The sequence below is a fragment of the Clavelina lepadiformis genome, chromosome 1 (assembly GCF_947623445.1).
Source record: "Clavelina lepadiformis chromosome 1, kaClaLepa1.1, whole genome shotgun sequence".
Lineage (NCBI taxonomy): Eukaryota > Metazoa > Chordata > Ascidiacea > Aplousobranchia > Clavelinidae > Clavelina > Clavelina lepadiformis.
Genome location: NC_135240.1, coordinates 20213850 through 20232374, shown reverse-complemented (window position 1 = coordinate 20232374; position 18525 = coordinate 20213850). Strand labels below are relative to the sequence as shown.

The 18525-nt window shown below is 33.7% G+C and overlaps 1 protein-coding gene across 1 annotated transcript; it reads left to right on the top strand.

Annotated features, from left to right (window-relative positions):
• Nucleotides 1–338: 338 nt before the first annotated feature.
• Nucleotides 339–18427, top strand: LOC143444229 (NBAS subunit of NRZ tethering complex-like). The gene is made up of 49 exons (XM_076943390.1): nucleotides 339–501; nucleotides 986–1118; nucleotides 1282–1380; nucleotides 1471–1616; nucleotides 1781–1955; nucleotides 2453–2694; nucleotides 3085–3229; nucleotides 4007–4087; nucleotides 4177–4369; nucleotides 4500–4696; nucleotides 4834–4970; nucleotides 5148–5343; nucleotides 6170–6306; nucleotides 6444–6584; nucleotides 6715–6828; nucleotides 7350–7484; nucleotides 7786–7992; nucleotides 8073–8337; nucleotides 8414–8569; nucleotides 8656–8799; nucleotides 8889–9030; nucleotides 9194–9361; nucleotides 9588–9655; nucleotides 9815–10019; nucleotides 10169–10344; nucleotides 10510–10631; nucleotides 10928–11075; nucleotides 11167–11215; nucleotides 11339–11406; nucleotides 11582–11761; nucleotides 12030–12218; nucleotides 12354–12437; nucleotides 12770–12934; nucleotides 13176–13270; nucleotides 13433–13636; nucleotides 13783–13888; nucleotides 14008–14211; nucleotides 14346–14434; nucleotides 14738–14819; nucleotides 15007–15101; nucleotides 15186–15351; nucleotides 15711–15856; nucleotides 16243–16435; nucleotides 16628–16733; nucleotides 17055–17178; nucleotides 17285–17405; nucleotides 17558–17686; nucleotides 17902–18050; nucleotides 18151–18427. Exons 2-49 carry the CDS (start codon nucleotides 1053–1055, stop codon nucleotides 18287–18289), a joined length of 6888 nt encoding a protein of 2295 aa, XP_076799505.1. The 5' UTR covers nucleotides 339–501; nucleotides 986–1052; the 3' UTR covers nucleotides 18290–18427.
• The last annotated feature ends 98 nt before the right edge of the window (nucleotides 18428–18525 follow it).

The following is an 18525-nucleotide window of genomic DNA, read 5'->3' as shown; positions in this document are numbered from 1 at the left end:
GCCAAACTATTAAATGTGCAAAATTCCACAGTGCAGTTGTGCTTTGTGCTGGTGTGTATTTCATGGTAGTTTAATAGTCAAGATAAATTTTTAATAAATTTTTTACATACTTGACTGAACATAAGCCATACAACATGGTTCCATATCAATTCAAACTCGCACCATTTAATCCAATTAAGCTCAAAACAACAATTGTAACTAATGTTTGCAGTTTAAATCGTCCTTTGGTTGAATTGACTGACCACCGGAGCCTTAGTCTTACTGAAAGCAAAGTGGATACAAACACTAGTGCTTTGGCCATGGTCAAGCTGGTTTCTACTTCTTGGCAGGTTTCACCGAGATCTAGGGTGTGCAAAACTGTGCATAAGCACTGTCACTGGCTTACGAGTTGGTAACTGTGGCTATGGTTAACAGCACCTCCAATTTTTTTGAAGTCTTAACATTTAGATCTGGTTGAACCACATCAATCTAGATTGGACTCCAAAAGAAACAAGCTAAGAGGTATTTTTTCGCTCACTTGTATGTCAGTTTCTTTCTTGTCTTTATTGTTGCTTTAAAGTTTCTTTTTTCTGCACGGATCTAAATTTTCTGTAAGCACAAATGTGGAAAAGCTCTAAACTATGCTCAAATATTGCTATCAATAGCAAACTATGTCTTCTAATTTTCTGCAAAAAGTATCATAAGGAATACATTTGCAAAAGATGTGTACCAACTTAGGTGATAGACTCTAAAGGAAAATAAAATGTGTATATGTTATATATTTTTCTATACTAACTTGTGTTTATCATTGCATTAAGAATTAGTTTGGAACCAGGTTAGTTGACTTGCTTGCGGCGATGTTCTCCAAGGTTTTAGAACTCTAATTACTCAGAAAAGCAAAATGCAAGACTCTCTTCCACCTTTGTCAGTCATGATGATATTTGCAAGCATTTCTGGCAGTAAACAACTGTGACAATATGCCTCATTTTGCTTCGTTTTATTGCAGATGTTTTCTTTGTAATCTTATTGTGACATTTATTTACTCTTAATGCTTTAGCTGAGAAGTTGACAGAATGTCTGAAAAGTTATTGTATGACATCGTGCATTTACTAGATTGGCCGCAAGAAAAAGAAGTTAAGGTTGGTTCAAACATTATTTAATCTGTTCATCTTGTGTCACAGAAAGATGTTCTATCAAACTTGCAGTCTTGTTTGCAATCAATGCCAAAAAGTATATAAAGTTGATTCAAATATTATTTTCCATTGCATTGTCATAATGTGAGCACTTATTTACATTATCCAGTCACCAGGAGAAGCCAAAAGGTTGGCTAATACACTTTTCAAGGCTGGAAAAGACATTGTGTCCACTGCTGCAAAAAGAGCATGGGGCCTGCTTCATCTGGTAAATGAAAACCATAAACCTTAGCTAATGAAAAGAAGTTTTTCTGTGTCCTTTGCTATAAGTTGAGTTGAGTTTGAGTTTTATTGGCAGGCTGGTGTACCGCAGAAGCAGCTGAGTTTAACCATCACACCAGATGCTTTGATTCAACTTAAAATACAAAAGAATAGATGGGCATGTTCAATTAGCCCTTGTGGAAAAATTTTTATCATCGCACAGTCTAATCTCTTGGAAACTTGGTAAGATAAGATGAATTGATGACAGTTATACTCTTAAAGATATTTTGCCCCAATTCAATACTTAAACTTACCGTTGTGTGTATATTTTCTTGGAAAGTAGCCTTGTCTTGATGAAGCTTTAATATTTATGAACTGAACATAAATTTTATCATTGAAATTTTTAGGTTGGTTGATGACATTTCAGAAGCTTATGGAAGTTACAAATTCAGTGAATTACAAGTTCTTCATCAAGCAAAATTAGCTTGGACCAATGACAGCTCAATATTTGCTGTCTCTTTAGATCAACAAAAAGTTCATGTTTTTGATACAAAGTGCAAGTCGCTTGTAGCTTTTGATCTGGTAACTTCTTTGTACTGTATATATACATATATTATATATTTATATACATAATTTGTAAACACAGACAATGCTTTTGGCAGTAAACAAAGCAATCACCATTGATTGTGTAAACAAAAATTCTTGCCTTCTGGTGCCAGGCTGTTTTCCCACATTCACGGTGAATCACGACACCATCAGTAAAACCCAAGAAAGCAATTTATTTTATTAAACAGCCCCCACGATCAAAACCAAACCGACCCTCATAAATCACTTAACACCAGATTTTATACAATGCAAAAGGTGAGGTGTCAAACTATTGATAAGATAAGAAAGCACAAAATTTGAGATAACAAAATGATCATCACAAGTAATCAACTAAAACCAAAACACTGTGAAGTAATCATTGCACATCAAGTAGAGAATTAATGCATTATAAAACGTTAAAACATAAGGTACTATAAATAACACGTGGCATATTTTCGTTAGAATTGAAAACTTTACATAATTTCATTATATAGGCACCTCCTGGTTCAGAATCTTCTTCATTGTGTATGAGTGACAATATCTGTTCGATGATATTTATGGAAACAAGAAATGACAATAAAGATTTTCCATGGGAATTGCTGATCCTCACATATTCTGGATTATCAAAAATTTATTTTATATCACCATTGGGTGGTTTTGAACTTTACCATGAATTTAACTTTGGCAAAGACTATGTTTATGGCATTAGCTCGGCTTTTATTGATGAATCAACAAGGTATAACATTATATTTAATTTGCCGGATTCTATGTTTTATATACTTAACGTTATAGTGCATTTTTTGTTACTTGTTTCGAAAATTGGTATCTAAAACAGGGTTTTTTTCAGTTTGACCCAAAGACCACATTGATTGTTGAATTTTTACCAGCAGGCCCTGGCCTTGGTCATTTGTGATATCACAATTAGTTTGTAACTTCATTTGGTTATATACCTCTTTATATGACATATACCGAATTAGCTTTATTGTCTTCGTTAAGCCGAGGAGTAACTAAACATGTTTTGAATTCCCGCATTCGGCTTGGTAGTCGTAACTTTCCCTTTTCTGATCTAAACTTACTCCAGTGTATATTGTGCATGATTTACTTATTAATTATTTACTTCTGTTAGAGTTTTAATTATTGGAGGGAGTAGTAATAACTTTTCCAAGGATGACAATAAAATCACTGCCAGTAAAGTTGGTATTACACGATGGAGAATTTTATCAGATTATCCATTCTACAAAAGTCTACCTGATGAAGTTTCCACCAACAAGGTTAGATAACTTTGTCTTTTGTCTAGTACTTAAGAATAAAACCTTTAAATTCTGGTTTGTATTACACGTTAAATTTAATAATAACCTAAATTTATAAACTACCATACTAGTGCTAAAGTTTTTTTTGGGTATTTATCTTAACACCTTGCCAGAATACAGTAATTCATATTATGCAAAAAGTCCTGACCACAGAATTTTGTCAATCTCTTAAACTTTGTATGTATTGTAAAAATGCTGGTTATGGTATATATACTAATAAATTTCCTTCCTTTTATTGACCAAATGAGACAGATGAAAAGTCCACTGTGGTGAATGGTGATTTACACTTTTGTGATTTTACTTTTGTTATACAGTAGTCTCCGCTTATTTTGACCACCTTGGTATGAAGGGACCAGACCATTTTGGTCATAATATCCAAATGATCACAATAACCAAAGCAGATACAGTACCAGTCAGCCATACCAGGATAGATAAAGTTATGCACGAATCCACGATGTCACAAAAAACATCTAATTCGTCATTTATTTTGTTAACATTAAACAGCAACATTAAAGTCAATGTTGGTAGGGTAAATTGACAATATGCGTGTCACTGTCACATTACATATATGACGCGATAAATTGAAAACTGGTCATAGCAAACAGAGAATTTTAAACTACCAAATTTGGGAACGTATCAAAATGATCATATTAAATGGATTCTACAGTACTGTATATCAAAAATCTCTAATAAGTAATATCTGAAGATTGCAACTTAGTGTTATAAAATATTTTTCAGGATAAATTTAGACCTGGTCTATTGCGAAGGATTTCCTCACTATCAGTTGATGTTCTGAGCAAATTGTACAGCATGAAAATGGTAAGTTCTGATAACAAAAAAGTAAAAATGATTTATACTTACTGGTACATCACAAATGTCTTAGTATGTTATAATTGGGATGTTTTTAGAATGGCATTTATGCAATGGCTCTGTCACCTGATCACACAAAACTTGCTGCTATACACTTTGCTGGAGTATTGTCATTTTGGAGTTTTCCATCGATGAAATTGACATCAAAATGGAGTTTGGAGAATCAACCATGTTATGATCAAACCAATCCTAGCATGGCATCACGTTTTGGCAAGAAGAAAAAAGTGGAAGGTTCTGAGTTAATCTTTTTCAAGAGTTTTCACTTTTACTGATATTTTTTTGGTTATACAATTGATCCCTTTAAATTAAATGATATATCTCATTATGAAATAATGTAAATTATTAATATTTTTCTAAATAGATCAACTTGGTCCTTTTCCCTTTGATATTGCATGGTGGAATGATGATGCACTGATTATTTCAAGATGTTCCGGTGGTCTCACCATTGTAACTGTTAAAGACTCATCTCTGGTGAACTTATTTGGTGAACAATGTGAATGGATTGCCCCACACTGTAAAATTGCCTCGACTTTAAATGAAAAATTTTACATACTTGAGGTATCTTTTGTTATAAGTTATATTACATCAAGGTCAAGTTTTCAAAGTATGATAATTTTTTCATAATTTTCCGAAATATAGTCTTTGACCTACTGCTGTGGTCAATTTTTACTGAAATATGCTAAACTTTTTCACAGTGTATCATAGAGGTGGAACGGTCAGCTACTGCCGACAACTTGCATTTCGGTGATACTGATGAGAAAAATGCATTTCACAACATGATGGAAATAGCCCGTTCATGGGTAGGAATGGAGGAAAAATATGTCAAAGATAGGTTGGTATTAAATCAGCTACCATAAAGATGTTTTTGTAGTTAGTAGGACTTGTCTGACTAGTAAAATTTTCTTTTGACATTTGTTCAGATCAAAAAATATTTTCAATGAAACAATAATTGGCAATAATGGTAAAAACTGCAATGAGAAAACATGTTAATTATAAGATTTTTGTACAGGGTGCACACTCGCAAATATTGTTTGAGCGCTTTAACCAAAACAACGCCTGAGGAGTTGTATGAGAGAAAGCTGGATGATAAAGAGTTTGGTGAAGCACTCTCTATTGCCCAAGCTTATAATCTGGATTGTGATAAAGTTTTTCAGAGGCGATGGAAAATTTCTCCTGTGTCAAGGGCAACAATTCAAGACTACTTGGTATGTTACTGCTCACAAAACGTTTAGCTAAGACTGGACAAACTTACATTCTTGGCTTGTTGTGGCACAAAAGTCAACCCACTGGGTAGACGGTGAAGAAGTGCACATAGCACAGAGTCTGCTATCTGCTATTATTAGCAGCAGTGATTACAATCATAGTTATAATTTTATAGACGCTGTTAACGTTTACAGAGTACTGGTGTATGTTTTTTGTGTAATTGCTCTTTAATGCAGATATGCGTAGCAGTATGAATTACATGTAATAAACTTGCTAAAATAGTTACCTATACTATTTTGTTTCTATGCTTTAAAGCAGGAGTGTCCAACCTTTTTCGCCAAAAGCCCACATGTGATTTACGAATGATTGCACGGGCCACTTGAGTGTTTACTGCTAATTTCTAATTAAAACCCTCATACCAAAATTCTAATCTTAGAAACACGTATTATCCTCTTTTACAATTGTAAGAACAATAAACATACCAAGATATAGTAAATTCAACAAAGTTTTTACTACATGTTGACAATTCAATGTGAAGTTTGGCACTGTTTTTCTTTAACAAGTTTGGCAATATTCGGTGAGATGGACGATGTAGCAATGCGAAATGAGTTTTCCATATGGCGGTCAGAAATTAGTAAACAAACAATAAATGCCAATTTGTCGGAATGTACGTTGGCCATAAATTACGAAGGCGATTCAGTTGATAATATAAGTCATTTCGACAAATATCGCGCGGGCCACTCAGAACTTTCCGGCGGGCCACGGGTTGGACACCCCTGCTTTAAAGTTATAAATTTGCAGTTTTTATTCTACTAATTGTTTTGTTAGGGAAAAGTTCAAAACCTCATGTGGGTATTTCGAGAGTGTACAGATAGAGTGCCAGATACAATTGATGACACAAAAGAGCTTTTCAGTTTTGCTCTACGCGTCACAGATCTTGATAAAATGGCAAAATTGGTTACCAGGTAAAATCAGATTTTTACATTAATCAAAGCAATACACTAATACAGAGATATAACTGGTTACTGTTTTAAGCACTGTTTAAATCAAATTCTGTTTTTGCTTTATCTTTCTCACTTGAAACATTCTGAAATGTGTTAAGTGATGTTGATCCTGATGAAGAAGAAGAAGATGATGATATTGAAGATTATGATGGTTTTGATTATGAAGAGCAATGCAGACGAGAGAAGCAAAATCGAATAAAATATGAAGAAAAATGGTTTGCCCATGTGGATTTCAACAAGTGAGATTATAACAAAACTCTCTTGTTACTTTGCATCTTCTATTTTTAAAATTGGAATCCATGTTTTTTAATGTTTTGAGCATGAGGTAGTTGTTTGAAATTGTTCTGTTACTGTACTGCTATGTTCCAGCTTAACCCACGAACAAAGTGAAATGTTGAAGTGTCGTCAGAAAATGTTGCGCTTTCAGGACAGACTTGCCACGTACCAACTTCTGCTTGGTGGATATGATGCTGCCAGTGAACGGTGATTTTAACTTTTTAGATCATATTTAATGTGTTGTAGCTGCACTTAATATACATGGTCTGCATCGTATAAAGTAGCTTTGTTCAACTGGTGGCCCTCGTGGTGTCGCATATGCAGCTGGTTAAAGATTTCGTTTCACATAGACTTCACTTTTAAAAGTAGCAAACAGCTTTTAATAAAACTTTGGCTGATAGAAATTGACCAAAACAGATTGACCCTACAAGTTACAACAACATGCTGAGTTGCTTTGTGCTCAAGTGCTGTACGGTTTTAAAATTGCTTTGATTTATTGATTCTGTTTTTCAATAAAACTTGTATTGAACGTATGTAATTAATGTAATTATGTGTAAAAAGTTGTTTAACGTGTGGTTGTCATTGAAACTGTGGAATCATTTTTGACCCAGTAAGGCATTTCAGTTGAAGTAGTTTGTTTAAAAACGTTTTGTTGGTTGACATTTGGATAAGTATAAAAGAATGTGCAATATACATATTCCATGCATTTGATTAATCTTTGTTTGCAGTTTCAATGGCCATGACTTTGCTACATTTCGGAGACGAGACATGTTTCATTTAGCTCTGGAACATATTCGAAGTGGTAATTGGAAGGCTATTGAAATACTCTTTGAATACCACTATGATCAACTACATGAACATAGGTAGTACTTGTTAGTATTATGATAGTGTTCTGTAGTATGCTGATTAAAATCAGTTAAAAGTCACACATTTAATTCCTTCCAGCAAGTTCTAAAAAACTCTTCTTGCAGAAAACTGGAGATTCTTGAAGTTAATGTTAAGTTAATTTTAGAATGAGCAACCCACATTCGATATTAGCATAATTTATTTGCATGGTTTTACACTATGATGAATGGTGCAAACTTTGCTGAAGAACGTTTTAGACTGTATACTGCTGTGTTCAATTTCTTTGTAATTTAATATAATTTCAAAGTCGTTTTCCAGACTTTCTCTATTATCCAACTTTTCTGAGACTCTTTCACCTAATAAATATCAATCCCTTCTTCCATTTGTGGTGGATGAAAAAGTTGTTGTGGCTGAAAAAAGATTTCATCAACCTCATGTTGACTGGTGCGAGAAACTAGTTTCTTTCTTGGAAAAACCAGATACTGGAGAATTTTATGAAACCATGCCAGAATTGGCAAAGTTCAGGTATGTTTAGTTTTTCAGTACTGCTTTGTATTTCCTGCTTTGTATTTCCTTGTAAACTTATTTACTGGTTTATGTTTCAGAGCGAGTGACATTGCTCCTTCACTATTAAGTGATTGGTATCATACAAGAGCAATGCAGATGGAGAAGCTTTCATGTCAGACTCATCAGGCTTTACAACTGGTTGATATTGGCATTGAAAATGGCGTACCTGGTCTTTCCAAGTTGCGCTTGAACCTTTCCACGTTGGACAATCTCTTGTATGAATGTGGTTGTGATCTTTCGATGACACTAGAAAAACTTTTACTCAAAACTCCACTGGAGCAAATCCATCTAATGATGGAAAAGGTAACTATTTGACAAAATAATGTTGTAAACATGGTTTGGTATTATCAGTTTAGCAAATATGTTTATTGTTTTGCAGTCTTCTTCAGATAGTTTTATACAGGATTTGCAGCAGCTTATAATACCATTTGTCAAAGCAAATGGGGATGTCGATTTGTTAATTTCATACTTGGTGGAGACTTCCAAAAGCAACCTGTTGTTACCAAGTATACTTTTCAAGTATATGAGCACACATGTAGGTTGAACAAGTTTTGGGAGTTTTATTTTTGAAAATACAGTGCTGCATAATGAATATGTATTTTTTATTAATTTTGTTTTCAGAACTACTCTGAATTTTTGTTCAATGACCAAGCAGGCGTGATTAATGCTTCCATAGACTGCATATATGCCATGGAAGAAGCTAGTGAGTTGCACATTGCATATCAGATACTCAATGCACTGCCAAAAATGCGCAAAAAGCTTGAGGTACTACTATAGAAACATACGTTAGTTTATTTTACAACATGTGACAAAAGATTTTGCAAAACATTTGGGGATAATTTTCTCACTCATAGGTTGTGGATCTAGAAAAAAATTTAAATGCCTGTGCAGTTTTTGAAAAGCACCAGATCCCCATGACCCCCACTCAGCTGAAAGCTGTTTCAGAAGACAATCACCAAGTTTTACTTTTGTACAAAAGACTGACCAGGACATTAGGTAACATAATGTTGAGTTGTAATTTTTAGATTTACTTTAAAACAGTTCTTCAAGAAATGATTTTTTACCCAAGGTAAAACACTGAAAATTTACTCAAAAGTTATTTAAAATCGTTGAAATTTGAACATTTTATGTGATTTTACTTTTTAACTTTTTTTTGCAGCATATCATGAGGAAGCTGTGACCAAAAGTAAATGTGACAGTATTTTACAAGATATGAAAAGCATCACTACCAGTATGTTTAGTTCTATCATTGATGAAGTGACTTGCATTCGAGTATTAATTGAAGGTCTGCTGACATCTGGCTCAGCTGAAAATATAAGACTCGCGGGTAAATAAAAAAGTTTATAGCAGTTAATATTCTTTTGCTAAGATATTTTTCATAAATTCAATGATAAGTCTTTGGAAAGCTTTTGTGTTGGTTCACATAATATTTTTACTGTTTGGCTAAGTTTAGGTAATATTTTTGCATGTCACATGCAATCGCCATGCTAGCATAAAACTAAAAGTATGAGCAAGACAATGTCTTGGGAACTTCAAAATTTATTCTGTCTTAGGTGATATGATGGTGAGGTCAAGGCATGAAGAGTCCAAAACTTCCCGGTCTATTCAACTTCCCTATGAGGTTCAAACTCCGAGCTATTTGTTCATAACTTTTAACATAAGGATGAAATAGCTTTCTGTATTTTTGTTAGTGAAACATGAAAACAAGCAAGTCTTGTTTTTAATATAATTTAGATAATATCTATTTATGTTGCATTATATCATGGTCATTGTCTTTCAGGAATCAACTAATTTGGTTTTATCAGCATCAAAAGAATATTTTGACGCTGCATCAGTACCATTGAATGATAACAAGCTCATAAAGTTATCTCGATTATGCCTTTTGCTGATGACGGATCTCCCTGCCGCTGTGCAGCAACAGCTTAATTTGATAGAGGCTGTAGTATTACTTAATGCATTTGAAGTGGAAATGTTACCCTTAGAAGGCAAGTTTTGTGTGGTTTTCAAAATCCAATTTTATATGGTGTATAAAGAAAAAATATTTGGGAAGTTTCATGATATTGCCGATATCCAGTGGACATGAGTAGAATAACAGGGTAACGGAAAAAGATCTAAAATGAACATGTTTTTATAGTGAGGATATGCAAAGATCGTTTGTTAATAGTTCAGAAGGTTCTTAACCAATCGCCAAGCAACTATGCAAAAGTTGAATCAGTTTTGAGGTTGTCATCTTTACTTAATGTGGCCGATGGAAACCTATTGGAGCAAAAAGGAAAAACCATTACCCTGATTGTAAAGAAAGCAATACAGGTTTTTACAATCAACTTTGAAGTCTTTTTATGAATTTTTTGCACATACAGATGACAGATTCTTTACATGTTTTCAATGATGTATGGAAAAGAAGGCTAGTTTTAAAAGTGAGTATTTTGTTTTAAGCAAATGTTAGATAACTCATTGCAACTGTTTTTTTTTCAGAGTGATGATTTAAAAATTGCCTGTGATTTGGTTATGGGTTTAATTGGCCAAAGTTACACTCCAGCATGGGAGTTGTGTGTTGAACTAGGCACACACAAAAAAGTTGAAGATCTAACATTCAAGTATATTAGAGCTCATTACTAGTTTTTAATAGAGCTAACCTACATTATGTAGCTTAACACATTGTAATATAGGTTATATGGTATATACTGCTAAAGTATTTTACTGATGGTATATCTTTGTTATTTTTTGTTCTGTCTTTTTACAAAACTGCCATGAACTTTTTCACGCTTGCAGATGCTCCTATACTGGTTTTTTGCAAGTTGGCATGTGCTTGTATTTGGTTTATTGCTGAAGCACTGCTTACGCATAATGTCATTTCATGATATAACCCACACCTCCGTGTGATGTTCTTTAGGTACAACTGCATTGCATTTGCCTCTTGTCATTGCGAAGAAAGTTATCTGCTGGAATTGTCTTGTAATTTAAGGAAGATGACTGCTGCTCTTCTTGAACAAAGACTGGAGGAGCAAATTACTGAACTGGAGGAACTGGAAGAAAATGAGGTAAACACTTATGAAAAGGTTTATACTGTAGTTGCCTTCACTGCCTGTATCTGCTAATACAGTGTCCAGTTTTAAGCTTTTTTTGATTTAGGCAATCGAAGCAGATAGTGCTGCGCATGCTTTGACTTCAGCCGGTTTAGGTAAACTGACAGCTGTTTGTTTACTTATATTTTTTTTGCTTGTTGCCGAAGTAATTGCTTTGTTTTTAAATGTTATCAGTATTAGCTTTGCTGTCAGTTTTAATTGTTTATAATATCCTTCAGGTGCAAAGACTCTATCCACACTCAAAACATCTGCTGGTCTTTTGACAGCAACTGTCAATACAACTGGGGTATTATGCATGAACATTTTATGGTTGATTCTTAAGTATAATACATTATGATGCAATCTGAAGTTTCTTGTGCTCAAAAATTTCTAAATTGGCCATTTAATTTCCACTGAAGTGCTACGTGGAGTGGTAATTGTACTTGTTAAAATATTTAATATTTAAACATTTCTGTTTCCAGGCTATTTTAGGGGGATTTTCACAATGGAGCACAAGTCTTGCAGGTTTGCCCAGCCTCAGTACCAATACAAATGAAGTTCAAATTGACCATGCTGTGACAGGTAGTGACAATAATGAGTTATATCAGCAAGGTTGCCCAGCTTTCTATTTAAGCATTATACCCACTCCTAATGTTGATGAGGTAAGTTTGTTTGTAAATACAAGCATGGATCGATCGATTTACACAAAACGAAAGTCTATGATTATTATTTATATGTGACTATTATTATTTCTTAATTATGTTTTTGAATATGCTTGTAATATAATTTCATCTTCCTAACCACCACAAATACTGTATATAGCCTGTATGTTCTACACAAGATGCAAGTTTTATGTGTTATGTATCAAGAACTCCTTAACTGTATGTTGTACACTCGGTTTATCAATGCACTGAAATTTTATTCAAACAGTCATGCATCACTTACACATCATATGGAATGGTTAACAAGCTTGCCATCACTCATGTCCAGACTCAGTTAAGAATAAATATGCTTGCCGATATGGAAGACCGTGCCGTTGAAAATATAGTTGATATTGCCCAGAAAGTGTTGCCTAATGATTTAACCTTGGGACTTGCTTATCTGCTATCCTTATCTGACGTATGTAATGCAGCCTTTTGCATTTGCTTTTATCACTGTTGCAAAATAAACCAGTTTTAAAAAACGTTGTCTATAATCACCACGGAATTTTATCGCCTGTTAAAAATTGAAACCTCAACATTTTTTGGCATTCAGGTCAAGTTGGCTCAAGGTGTTCTTGAAAAATTCACTACCTCCTCAATTTCTTTGCAGCTGCTTGTGTATTATCATGCACTGCAGGTAAGCATTCATCCAACCATAGTTTGGCTTTGAAGAAATTTAGATGTTGTTACCATGTTAGTCAGATTTTAATTCAATCACCTGTGGTATTTTTTACCTATGATGGTATTTTTGGATGGATTTTGGGTAATTGTCTTACCTTTACTGTACTAGTTTAATACATTTATTATTGAAATTTTAAATAACAGAAACATACAATTTTCAAAAGCTGAAAAATTGTTATTAAAAGGTGTTATCATTATTTCAATGTTTACACTAGTAAATTCTACAAGATGTAGTAAAATTTTGTGTGTCATTATCCTGTGTAAGTTTTGTGTTGATGTTTTATGCAGGTAATCCAGCCTTCATTCCCATCAATCGACTCTTGTTCACCTGTCTATGGAAAATCACCGATGCATTTCATTGATCATATGTTGAAGTATGCAGTTGGTTATAAGCACACTGATGCTCTGACAGAACTGGAAACTGCAACATTTTTATTAATGGACTATATTCAGGTAATGATAGTTTAAAGCTAATGATGTCATTTCTAATGTTTATGCAGCGGCTGGAATTTTTTCGTATGATCTGTTTAGAATTTTGAGACATAAGTCGCCTAATCCAGTTTAAATTTAGTTTGTTCTGGGTTGTTGCACATCAAGCATGTCAAATGTGATTTCGCACACTCATTTGTATACAGTGTTCTGATTTTTCGGAAATATTTTTTGACATATTTCTAAGTTATTTTTGCCTATGCAGGGTGAAAAGTTGAGAAAATTAGGTTACTCAATTGATGTTCAACGCTGCCTGTCAGATGCAGAATACCTGGAAGAAACTGCCTGTGGACTTGCAATGTCAGTTGTGTATTTTTTTCTTCTTGCCATCACACATCCATTAGTTGGTAGTTACTAAGCGTGTTGCTTTTTATGTTTTCCTTAGGTTGCCAGATTGAAAATGAAACTATTGTGTAAATCTACTGGTTCAGCAATTACAAAAAACGTTATTGCGATTTTTAGGTCTGCTGATGAAGATCAATTCTTTCTTGGGATTTTGTTAGCAGAGCAGGGTTATTGTGATTTGTGGCCGGTTGTTGCCACTCATGTGGAATATTTGTTCACTGATAGCAAAGAAAAAATGGTTTTGAATGAGCTTTTTATAAAGTTGAGAAAGCTGAAACTTCTGGATACGTTGATTTCAAAAGATAAAGATTTGTTTGTAAGGTTAGATGTCTTTGTTCGCTGTTGTCCTAGGACATAATAGCACATAAAAGTAAAACAAGACTATTGCGTTGTTGTGAAAATGAAAATGACACAAATTTAAGACGTGTAAAATGCTTAAATTTACTCAACTTTGTTTATTTTTGCAGATTTGATGAGCGAGTATTTCCTTTGATTGATGGCTGTGATCACGACACCTTACTTTGTTACTTTTCTTTGTTCAAAGAATGCAATTGGAGTGAATTAGAACAATTGGTCTGGGCACATTTCAAGTTTATGTGGCGATAGCTAACTTTCAATATTTGATTTTAGACAAAAGATAATAATTGGTCAAGAATAGATAGTTTGATATTTTTTTTTCTGAATTTTAACAGAACTCAGTGAATTCGATATGCAAGCTATCACCTCAAGCTCATATTCGAAACCTTCGTAAGATTATGTCATGCGCACCAAATCTGGATTACAAATGTTTGATCACTGAAAATGCATCAGATAATATACTAAACCAAATAAAGCAACATATAAACGAAACAAACAGATTAATGTTCACCCAGCTAATTCCAAAAATTCCTTACCAGGTACATTTGACTCTACTTTTTTATTGTTGCTATAGTTAAAAACATTATACTTAGTATACAGTACTTTCTGATCATTTTGTGTCTACGTTTTTTCACTGAAAATCCTTTCTTATTTGTCTTATCTATATTTGTAGAGCTACCCACTGACTGCAAGCTCTGTTTTGCTTTGTTGGAGTTTGAAGCAGTTTTGGAGGAAAGATGCAGATGCAGACTATATGAAAAGGTAATTCCCTAAATCTCTGTTTGTCTGGTAACTTTTACAAACCTTTGCTACAAGCCAATTTACGTCTATTTGTTTGTTTGTCTATTACCACAGTCATATGTCTCCTTGCCTGCTCTATTTTCACATTTCCATTGGCTCATATTTTAAATTGATGTGTGAATGAGTCAACATATATTTAGTAAAACGTTATTTAGTAAAAATTTGTTGTTGATTTTCTTAAATATATTTTATTTCGTTTTGCTTTGTAATTTGTTTGATCTAAGAGTGACAAAATGTTTTTCTATTATCTTAATTTATTTGCAGACTTGAGTCATGTGCAAAATGGCTTCAACAATTAAATGCTGATGATGTGAGAAGTTTTTTTGAAGATATTTTGTACTCAGAGGTGCTATGGGAATACACTTATTTAGTAACTTTAAAATATTTCTCGTATTATGAATTCTTATAAGGATAAGTTTTTCTTTCCCTAGATACTGGTTAAAGAGAACAAACCAAGCTATTTACTTTATTATGGTTATACTTATACTGTTGTTTACATTTGTGGTAATCATCTGTTATATTGTCCTTTGTAGAGGTCACTTAATGAATTTTCGTACGGTTTACGTCACAAATTTCTGAAATATGGGATAAAGTTTGTGAAAAAGCAAAAAGAAAATAACAAGTTGGGGTATTAATTCGTTTTAATTCTAAATAAACATTTTAAATTTAATAGTGCCAGATAAAATAGTCATAACATTTTGTTGCGACGCAGATCAGAAGAAGTAACAAAATTCAAAGAATTGTTTGAACGTTACAACCAACTTAATGCCCATTTTATTGTCTTCACTGAAGACTACATGAAAAGTGTGATGAAGCGGTCTCACAGTGATGAGCATTGGAAAGAATTTCTCATTAGATTTGATAAATCAAGATCTGAAGTAAGTTATTGTAAACTTATACAATTGTGCAAATGACTGTTGCTGAACACTGTGTCTGAAGCTAACCTATAAGTATAATGGAAAAAGTTTTAGTGATGCAGAAAGATACAGTAACTTTTTTATCTATTACAAACCACCATTATATTATTATGGGTATTAGGTATTACCTGTTTTGTTTATTACTTGTATCTCTAATCTGCTTTAACTACGCCACGTTTTGGAATGAGCACAAGTTAAGCAAAACTGCTTTTTTAATTAATATAATACTCAAGAAGAGGTGATACTTAAGGATTAGCTTAATCTGTTGTTGCTACTTTAGTTACAACTTTCTGAAAAATATAACAAAATATTTGTACCAGGACAAGAAAGTTTTACCCTTGGTTATTGAAATGGTCAATGAATCTGTGGAAGAAACTTGCTTGCTTTTACAATGCTTGCGAAACACCAAAATAACTTTGATTCAAGTTATAGAAAGTCGTGTTATCCAAGTGGTCCAGGACATAAGGTATATGTTGGTTGAATCTAATAGTATGATGATTTAATGCAACACTATCACATATTTACATTTGAAATACATGACAACTCGAACCTCAGGTATGTTTTCAAAACTTTTTTTGGAAAATTTGGATTTTTATTAAATTGTAATTTCTGAAAATGATACTCAACTGAGTAAAGCAGTTGTGCAATACACTGAATTAAATCTATTTAAGTAACGATAACATGTCAGAATTTGTTGGCCCTAACCATTATACTTCTTTCATTGAACCTTGCACAGCTATGTTCAAATTTTTTATTTTGATTGGATTGTAACGATCTTTTTATGCCGTCCAACGCTTAATATAATTCGAGTGCTGAATTTCTATGAAATTTAATTTTTGGTTGATACTGTAGAAATGCTTGCAGTCCAGAAGATGTTAAAAAAGCATTTGCGTCTATGGAGAAACTTCTCAATTCCATAAAGGATTTTGCAGGCAAGGAAAAGAAGGATTTGTTTAATGCTGTTGTTACGTTGGTGCAAACATTTTGTGAGGATTCATCTATTAATGTTCAGCTTAAAATTGATGCCTTACAATTGCTACAAAAGGTATTCTATACATTTGAAAAATTTATGTAGTTTCTTTTAACTTGTGCCACTTCAATGTATTTCACATTCAACTCCTTGTAAACTTTTCGTTCAATTTATTCTCTGGTTTGAAAATGTACAAAGTATTTTGTTATGCGTATATTGGCATATTGCTATCCAATCTTTATTATATACTGAGGCTGTTTTTTCCAGACTGCTGCATTAAGTGAGCATCAGACAAAATTTCTCCTTCACCACCGAACTGCAGAACTGATGAAGTCAGGATGGGGTGATCAACTTGCAGAGAACATTTTAAAGGGTATACAATAAACATATGGATAATCGTAGCTTTGTGGATGACCGGTTAGGGTTCTCATTGTCCTGGCCCAACGGGACTCATGAGTGTAATGCCGCATTTTGCTTTCAGCATTATGCCTACCATGTTATTTCACCCTTGGTGGTGGTGTAGAGAGCTTTTTCGAAATCTCTACAGCATGAGATTGGAAGCTTGATTTAAGAATTACCAGTCGATCACCTAATCCACTCAGCCATGGGCGTTTTTATGTTTTATTTGGGCTGTTGTGTATTATATTTAATGCTATGAAGTCTCTTCCAGATGATGTTTATCATATTCTTGTAGATATAGGGAATATATCGGATATATCTTCCCAAGAGTATATTGTTAATTCATTGCTGGGAAAAGAAAATACTTTGGAACAATTGAATATTTTATCAAATATTATCGATCTGCTGGAAAATAACAGGTAAGTTATTGAACAGATGAGAGATTTAGTAGACCGAAATGTAAGCTACCACTCTCTTTTTGTGCACAGAATTTATTTAGTCATTGCAGCTTTTGTTGTTTTTAAGTACGCAACCGAGAGAAAATGAACACTTGTGGCATAAACTGCTGCAGGCGTTGACGGAACGTGGAGTAGAGGGGGGCAACCTGACAGTATCAATATCAAAGAGAAGGAAGTTTTCAGAAAAGGTAAGTTCCGTTCCAATTGTTTGCAGGACTGTTATAAAATATTAGTAATAAACCTTTTCTACTTTCATTTAGCAGTAATAACACATGTCCAAAGTCCTGGTCTGTAATTAATAGATATCGCAAAAAGTTACAACGTGCCACGTATGTTTCAGGTTGTCATGTCCGTGTTTGACCAATTGAAGTCAAAATTGCTGGTTTTGGCTGCTGTAAAGTTTTCCCTAAATGCAGAAGTTCCTGCTAACAACATTAATTTTAAAGAAATGCTAAAACAAGTTGAACGGGTATGTTTAAGAGCAAGTGTGTTTCAGGTTGCAATTCAAATTACGAGCTCTTATGTTGCATGTAAGATTTTGTACTAGATGCCATCTTCGAAATTGACGAATACTGTTATATGTTTTCACGTTAAGGAATTGAATTGGATTTAACGTATAACATTTCCGCGATTCCAAACATAGTATAACAGGCACCTTATCGATTTTGTTATATCATTCAATAGATTGATAGCACAACATGCGATGACGAAATGATAGGACTTTTACTCGAGAAAAACATTGTGCAGCAAACTCTTTCTACTCTTTACTACCATCACGTGGTGCAATATCTAATAAGCGGACGATGCGAAAACGCTGAGGAAAAAATTAATCAGTAAGCGTGTTATTTTTTGTTTTATTTCTTGTGTTAACGTGGTTTATTGTTTAACCCATTTTGGTTTATGGTTTTGTCTGAAAATGCCCTTTGCTACCAGGTTGGTACGCCAGTTGCAAGACAATGGTCACATTTCCGAGGCGGCTACTCTATTACTACGATACAAGGGCAGTCATTCCGCATTTGCAACATTTGGGAACTCCATTGTATCTATATCTAACTGGCTTAATAGGTTTTAGGCTCAATACAAGGTCTTTGTCTTAGCGTTATTATAGCACCGACTACTATAATGCATTTCCCTTTTATTTGTTGTAATTTAACGGTGAGCTGCAATGGATTTTGGTTTTGAACATAGATTTCTATCAAACGATATATAAGCTTTGTGGTTTTGTTTGGCGGAACGATCCAAATCATACGCGATTTTAAGCTTTGATAGAGAACAAACACAAAATAGTTCGTCATTAATACCTTGGTA

What these genes read in the sequence shown, in the direction of transcription:
- LOC143444229 (XM_076943390.1), top strand. Translation starts at nt 1,053, where the DNA reads ATGTCTGAAAAGTTATTGTATGACATCGTGCATTTACTAGATTGGCCG. An exon ending in TTCCAAAAATTCCTTACCAG is followed by an intron (nt 14,212 to 14,345) that starts GTACATTTGACT and finishes CTATATTTGTAG; the next exon opens with AGCTACCCACTGACTGCAAG. An exon ending in GAAGGAAGTTTTCAGAAAAG is followed by an intron (nt 17,406 to 17,557) that starts GTAAGTTCCGTT and finishes CGTATGTTTCAG; the next exon opens with GTTGTCATGTCCGTGTTTGA.